This window comes from Anastrepha ludens, chromosome 2 (assembly GCF_028408465.1).
Source record: "Anastrepha ludens isolate Willacy chromosome 2, idAnaLude1.1, whole genome shotgun sequence".
Taxonomy (NCBI): Eukaryota; Metazoa; Arthropoda; class Insecta; order Diptera; family Tephritidae; genus Anastrepha; species Anastrepha ludens.
In genome coordinates this window covers 132,838,683-132,846,767 of record NC_071498.1, presented here as the reverse complement: position 1 = coordinate 132,846,767, position 8,085 = coordinate 132,838,683, and the positions used below count along the sequence as shown (strand labels likewise).

Below are 8,085 nucleotides of genomic sequence, written 5' to 3'. Positions count from 1 at the left end.
CCCCTTATTATGGAATAATTTATTTCGTCCTCAGTTCTTTTACAAAAACTAGTAGAATTGGTTATAAATTATCTAAAAATAGGCATTTAGTTATGTTTATTTATGGTAGTTACAAGGTTTATAATTAAAAATCCCTGGCATGTAAAAAGAAATTATGTTGCGTGCGACGCTGCGTATGATTTATTTTTGAAATAGATTGCGTGTACGGGACGCTCATGTGAGTGTGGCAATTCGTTTTCCGTAACCGAAGGGCGATATGGAAATCATTTAATAACTGCACCTCAGGCTGATTGCAAGCATTCAAGTGTTGTTGAAGAAAGCGTTGCAGAATACCGGAAATGGATTTAATAGCGTTGCTCTCATCGCTGGTGATTTGCCTTGCCAACACTCAGGCGGAGAATATTTTAATGATTACCATGGGCGGCACTAAGTCACACAAGATTCCATTTATGGCACTAGCAAATGGACTTATATCCAGGTAAGCCAAAAAACGCACTTACAGGTGCGCAGTTCTAATTTAGATTCATCAAAAATAAAAATTATTCAAATATGTTTTATGTTTTCACTCATGCAGAGGTCATCACATCACTTTCCTAAGCGGCTTTAAACCTGATGTGCAGTACAATGGCCTCGAGGAAGTTACACCAAGACCATTTGTTAATTACATACAAAACTATATGGATTGGGATTTGGTTGGTGCGCGTTACGAGGGAAAATCGCCGATACCTGTATGGCGAGCGCTGCGCTATCCCGCAGAGGTGCGTGAATTATTAATTTAAAGACTTACTACAACTTACATACTTAAGCTTTATTATACTGCCAAATATTTAGTATTTCTTATACAGACTTTTGTTTATGAATTAATTGTATATTTTTGATAAAAACACCTTAAGTCGACTAAGCACTTTTTTAACGCAGTCCCAAAATTGCACGCTTTTTTCGAAATATTTAATCGGTTAACCGTTTTTTCATAGTCGTAGCTTAAGTATCCATCTAAATTAAAACTCTATAAAGACCACTAAATTTTTCTCTGCTAAATCAAAATGTATTGAACTCAAGGCTCAACAACTCAAAGCCACTTAAGTTGTTTTGTTAAGAGTCTGAAGATATTTGCCTATGAATTATCGTAAAATTGATTCTGCTTTTTCTTTCGGTAGGCCTGCAACAGCTTGCTCAGCGACAGCGCCACAATCGACACCCTGCTGTCGAAAAAATTTGATTTGGCCATTCTTGACGGCGCATTTCCAGAGTGTACGCTCGGTTTGGTCCATCGGCTAGCTGTGCCATTTATGTACATCAACACAGTTGGTCTGTACACAGGCAGCTTAGCCATGGCTGGTAATCCGAATGTGTACGCAATAACTCCACATGTCCTTACGGCACTGACACAATCGATGGATTTCTTTCAACGTTTTCAGAATGCCGTTACGCATATATTGGCTGAGCTTTTGCACAAGGTAGGTCGTGGTTTATATATGTCTTGGTTAAGAAATTGAATTCATAATAAAGTGAAAATGTGTTTGCAAAAAAATGAAAACTGGCCGGAGAAATCTTTGTAAGAGGCTGTTCTGTGCAGTAATACAGAATTAACGCTAAAATTGAGAAGTACTTCGAGTCGATAAATACAGGGAAACGTCAACTGGGAAAATACTCATAACACATGGGCAAAAAGTCCTAGGCTTAGCAAAAATTGTTCAAAATTAGCCTTATTCATCAATGTAATTCTACGCAATCACTCCAGCGCCGCTCTACCATTTCAATACGACTTTTGTAGAAGAACTTATCTTTTGCCTCAAAATAGGTCCCAGCTTAAGTGATAACCTTTTCATTCGAGCGAAATTTTTTTACCGGCGAGCATTTTTCCGTTCTGGAAATAGCCAGTAGTCGCTGAGAGCCAAATCTGGTGAATGGGATGGATATGGGGATAAATCGAAGTTCAATGCAATTAGTCGTTGTTAGTGCGGTGAGCAAACGCGGATCCTACTTTGAACAGAACTTTCTCACAGTCGAATGCTCATGTACAGGATGAACGATATGGAGTGTTCCAACTTTACACTGCTTGTATCTGTAAAACAGCTCATGACATCAACGTCAAAACTGTTCTAATGACAGTTCAATATATTGTTTATAAACCATCAAAAGCATTTGCGTGTCAGTTTTGTTGAACTTTTTTTTCTGTGATGGAATTCAAACGCAATAGTGTGACTGCTTATATTTGGCTGGAAAATCACAACCAGCCATTGTTCGTGAGCTCAGTCACCTCAAAGTGAATAAAATGTTTGTGTATTGCCCTATAAAACGTTACAGTGATACTGGTAGCATTGCAAAAGCTATGGAGGTGGACCAAAAAAAAACGCAACAACGCCAGAAATGGTTCGGAAAGTGAAGGCTCAACTTGAACGAAATCGACGTCGAAGTAGAAGAAAAGTGGCCAAAGAACTGAAAATATCGCAAGACAGCATTCAACGCATTCTGAAAAATGAGCTCAAGGTTAAGGCTTACAAGTTCCAAAAAGCACACGATCTTTCTCCCCAGCAAAAAAAAAGTTCGGTGCGAAAGAGCAAAGGAGTTGTTGAGCTTGCACGAACGGGGCGAATTTCCTCACATTGTGTTTTCTGTGAAAAAAACGATCGTGTTTACTTGACCGAACGTACATACGAGAATTTGAGCCTATGTATGGCCACTCGAAGCAATTTCCCATCGCCAGTAATGGTTTGGGCCGCAGTGATCGCTGATGGACGCTTTCCAATCGTTCATTTTTATCGAGCCTGGTGTCAAAGTGAATGCGAATTGTTATCGGGAAAATGTTTTAGAAGCTGCTTTAGAGCCGCGGATACGTAAAGATTTCGGTCGTAGACCATAGGCCTTCCAACAGGACGGCCAGGCACCGTCTCATAAAGCTCGTGTAAACGAAGAATGGTTAAAAAATCATGTTCCACACTTCATTTCGTCCACACCATGGCTTTCGAATTCGCCAGACGCAAGTCCGATGGACTATTCCATCTGGTCCATTTTAGAGAGCAAGGTGAGACTAAAAAATATGCCATTATGAATGCGCTGAAAAAAGCGATTATACGAGAATGTTGTTCCACAAATGTAGGGATCTACAGTTTTAAGCCGACTCCGAACGGCAGATATTTTTATAAAGCAGAAATACACTCGGAAGTTTGCCATTTCCTGCCAAGGGGCGACCGCTATTAGAAAAATGTTTTCCTTAATTCACCGCGATTCGAACCTACATTCTCTCTGTGAATTCCGAGTGGTAGTCACGCACCAACTTATTCGGCTACGGCGAGCGCAGTCCAAACTATCTTCTCTTAATTAAATGTATTTATAGATTAATTTAAATTTATTCTTGTATTTCTATTTCTAATTCCAGTATTGCGTGTCTCAGGTGCACGCCGTATTGCAGACCCACTTAGGACGGCATGTGCCTCATCCCTACACCATGGCACGCAACGTTTCACTTATACTCCAAAACGGTCATGCTTCAATCACCTATCCACGTCCATTCTATCCACATGTCGCAGAGATCGCCTGCATCCATTGCCGGCCAGCCGGCATGCTACCACGCGAGCTGGAAGACTTTATGTCATCAGCACGAACGGGTGTCATCTACTACTCTATGGGCTCATCCGTGCGCACTGCAAAAATGCCCGACGAATTTCACAAAACCATGGTCAGTGTGTTTGCCGAATTGTCAGAATATCATGTGCTATGGAAGTGGAAAGGTAATGCCTCACAATTGGTTGGCCTGACACCGAATGTGCGACTGAGTGCTTGGCTGCCGCAGCAAGACATACTCGGCCATCGACGACTGAAGGCATTCATCACACACGGCGGTCTGCTGAGCATGTACGAAGCTATATATCATGCGGTGCCAATGGTAATGCTGCCGGTATTTTGCGATCATGACGTGAATGTAGCAAAAGCGACCGCCGACGGCTATGCTGTGCATGTGCCACTCGATGCGCATTTGACCAAGGCAAAGATGCAGCAGGCAATACTCAAAGTCATACACAATGGCAAATACAGAAGAGCAATCAGGTGGTTGTGTAATACCTTGAAGCTAGCAGTGTTGCTTGTAAGGCCAAATTTATTATGGAAAAATAATATTTTACTATTTTTGCAGAGCCAAGCGCGCACTGTTCCTGGATCAGCCAGCCCCGCCACTGGAGACAGCGATTTTTTGGACTGAATATACTTTGCGTCACAAAGGCGCAACTCATTTGCTAGCACCTGATCGCAATCTGGGGTAATACTAAAAACGAGAATTGTATTTCTACCAATCTTAACTCTATCACTCCCTCAGCTTCGTCGCCTACCACTCACTGGATGTGATCAGCGCTTGCTTTGTTGGTATTCTGCTACTGCTGCTGCTGCTGCATGCTGGGCTAAAATACCTGCGGCGAATGCTACTTAGGGACAAAGCTAAGAGGGATTGAGTGCATTAAGAGACTGCTGCATGTTTTCGCACAAAGTGGAAAATTAAAAGCCATTTCCAGGTTCCCCCAAAATGTATTCCATCGGAATGATTTGGAAAAATAAAATAAAAATATTTCATAAAAATGAAATCCCACACGTCCTCCGGTTATGCTGGTGGAATTTTTTAATTTGGCGCATTCCACGCAGAAAACGTTTCAACCCATTCCTTTAGCTCTCAGACCTCATTTGAAATGTTCGTCAGCCCCTTCTCCCTCTTTCGCACGAGTTGTTCTTTTGCTGTCAAGTCAATGCACGCTTGAGAAGTGTATTGGCCTGTGCTGCTCCTGCTGCTAAGCAGCGTACGTTTTGGTGGGGGGTGCATCAAGTAAGTGATACGCATGGCAATTGTGTGGTGGTTCATCAATAACATGTCAAAAAAGGAGAAATAGAAATATGGGAAGAATGGTGCAGTGCTGGTGTTAAAATTGCATAACTTGAAATCCCTCGAGTGCATTATGTTGTATCACATCAACGACTGTCGTCGTCAACTCCTGCTGCTGCAACTACTTTCTTTTCAATCACACACAACGTCACAATAATTTAACGCTGAATGGTGCTTTAGGTGGGTCCTCCTTTGAGAGAAATATTTTTTTTTTAATTGCTTGCTATCCAGTGAACTTGGTAAATAACTGTTCCTAACAAAAAGTACTAACGGATACTTGTTTAGTGCGCTTGAACGTGTAACGCCGTAATTTCAACTATTTTTGTAAGGGCGGCTACTGATTCAAAGTACGAATCCCTCTGTGTGTATAGTGAAAGTTTTGAAAGCGACTGATGATCTCGCCAAATTCAAGAAAGATCTTCCGCACGGTTCAAAACCAAATGAGGTTTTAGATACAATATGGGAGACATATAGTGTTCCCTTCGCCGTCCTGGTATAGGACTGGGCTATATACTTGTATGAATATCCCCGCAAATTTCAGCAGGAATTCTTCATCCCCACATCACCGGCGTCCCCACAATGAAAAGCTGGACAAAAGGCATCATCGTGAAGCTGCCCAACTGGCGAGGAGTAACCCTCCTCAACACCATCTCCTAAATTCTAGCCATGGTCATACAAACCAGACTCCAATGTATCGAACGCTCTTTAAGAGATGAGCAAGCTGAGTTTCGTCCACACCGGAGTGAGCAGAACAATCAGTTCATAGGCGCTTTCCGCTTGATATGGTGTTCGTTGACTTTAAGAAGGCATTCGACATAATCAAATGAGACTCAATATGGCTGGCGTTGACTCAATATGGTTTGGAATTCAGTTCCCGCTAAGACAATAAGCCCCGTCAGAGCCCTTTATGAGAACTCCAAACTAGCAGAGAGAACTCCATCAACGTTCATGTACCATTGGTCCATTCACCACCAAGGCAGACGTAAGGCAAGGTTGTCCCCTGTCGCCCTTCTCTTCGCCATTGTCCTAGAAGACATCATGAGCCAATTAACCATGCACAAAAGAGAAATCGTATGGAGTTTCACCAGGCATCTTCAGGACCTGGACTTCGCCGATAGCATCTTCCTAGTCTCTTACAATCTCTCTACCATGCAAGCGAAGGCGGACAGACTAGTCACGCTGGCACGCAGTGTCGGAGTGGACGTCAACATCGCCAATACGAAGGTTTTGCGAGTCAATTACCATAAATCAAGACCTGAAATGATTGAGGGGTGACTGATGGAATTTATCGAAAGCCTCTGCAACCTCAGCTGCACTATTACAGCTGACGGTGGATAAGATCAGGATGTCAACGGCAAGCTGAACAAAGCAAGGGCTGTGTTCGGGCGAATGCATAGAATATGGGTGACTTCGGAGGACTCCAGGTCCCCTTAACTGCGAATATTCAGCTCATGTGTGAAATTAAAATTCGTCAACAACTGCCTCTGCATCATCTGTACAACATTCTTGTCGAATATCATTAGCAATGACGAGCTATGGAGATGCACGAATGAGAAACACACCATATGAACAGGGCGCATGATTAGAAATTCACCAGATAGCATGACAAGAATGACACTGGACTGGAACCCGCAAGTAAGCTGAGGTCCCGATAGGCCAAATAACACTTGAAGAAGGTCGACGTTGCGACGTAGCTAGCAAATGCCGGACGGCGCAAAAATAACAGGCCAGAACTGAGTACGATGAAGGAGTTTTGTCGAGACCCTATGCCCCCGAGCGGAGTGAATAAGGAAACAAATAAATATACCTATATGAAGGAGAGGTATTTCGCTTATTCTATTATGCTCTCTGCTCTTCACAATACTTGAACTTGACTCAGTTCGCTCACGAAATTTACAATGGCCTTGGAAAGAATGACATTTATGTGCGTTCTTTCAACCAACCAGACCAATATATTTTTTTTTGTATTCTAAATATGCCATCACAACAGCAGATATGTTGGGGTACCTGAAGCCGAACTACAGAATTGAATATATGGTTTCAATCCGCAGTGAACAGCCAAAATACCATTGACTATTCTCTCCTTACTCTCAGAAAAATGTACAAGTTGTTTGACCATTCAAAAAGTTCACCCTCTCAGTAAAAGAAATCCTGAAGGAGTCGGCGTAGGTTTCATAGCATTCAAAACAAACTGTTTTGTATAGTCATTCCCCTCATTTAACAGCCCCTCTTCGTAATTAACTGACTCAAATGGCATGAGCGACATACCTATATCAAAAAAAGTGGATTGTTGAGCTGAGCGACTTTCATGCTTTCATGAGAACAATGAGACGGTGAGCACTTAGCGCATATGGGTGTACAAAGAATGCAAGGACGATACCGAGCGCAACGAAAATAATAATCGTAGCTGGACCTGCCTGCACTTCATGTAAAAGCTTATGTACAAATTCAGAGATAACACAGTGAAAACATTTTCTTCTTGCCCCTTTTCGGTCGGGCTATAGACCCAGGAAAAGAACGAAGGGAAAGAAGAATAAATCTAAGAAAACTATATTTCTTTAAAACGAATAAATAAAAATAAAACGCAAGTAAATTTAAGACGTCCCATAAATTTTGTATTCTAATTGAAATAGATTTTATACCATTTTGAAAGAAATTTCCCATGTTGACCAAAAACTTCAAACACAATGTCACTCGTTACAGATGATAAAACGATAATGTTGCGTTCAACAACAACTCTAGTCAGTTTATGTAGCACCTAAAAGAAAAAAACGCGATTTGAATCGCTAGAGTTTGTCGGCCTTTTGGCCGCAGCCTTTCTGGAGGCAACAGTAGGCCCTCAAATGTGCTGATGGTTGTAAGATCTCTGTGACAGGCCATCCTTTAATTATTACTGTCCAGGTTATGCCCAAAAATTAAATAAAATTATCCAGAAGTGATCCACATAAGTACTTCTTCTTCTTCTTCTTGATAAGTACCATACGCGCTTAACCGCGAGGAGGACTTTAATAAAGCGTGCCAGTTGTTTCTTTCTCGTGCTAACCAGCTTCTGTTGAGCACACCAAAATCTACTCCATCTGATCTTCCCAACGCATCGGAGGCCTTCCTTTTCTTCTGCTACCACCAGTTGGTACCGCATCGAATACTTTTAGAGCCGGAGCGTTTGTATTCAGTCAGCCAGCCAGCTAAGCCGTTGAATCATTATTCGCTGCGCTATG

General features: G+C 42.0%; 1 protein-coding gene across 1 annotated transcript; it reads left to right on the top strand.

The window, feature by feature from the left end:
• The first annotated feature begins 338 nt into the window (after positions 1-338).
• LOC128854968 (UDP-glucuronosyltransferase 2A1-like) lies at positions 339-4,445 on the top strand. The gene is made up of 6 exons (XM_054089501.1): positions 339-478; positions 575-758; positions 1,158-1,457; positions 3,380-4,047; positions 4,133-4,255; positions 4,313-4,445. Exons 1-6 carry the CDS (start codon positions 339-341, stop codon positions 4,443-4,445), a joined length of 1,548 nt encoding a protein of 515 aa, XP_053945476.1.
• Positions 4,446-8,085: the final 3,640 nt, after the last annotated feature.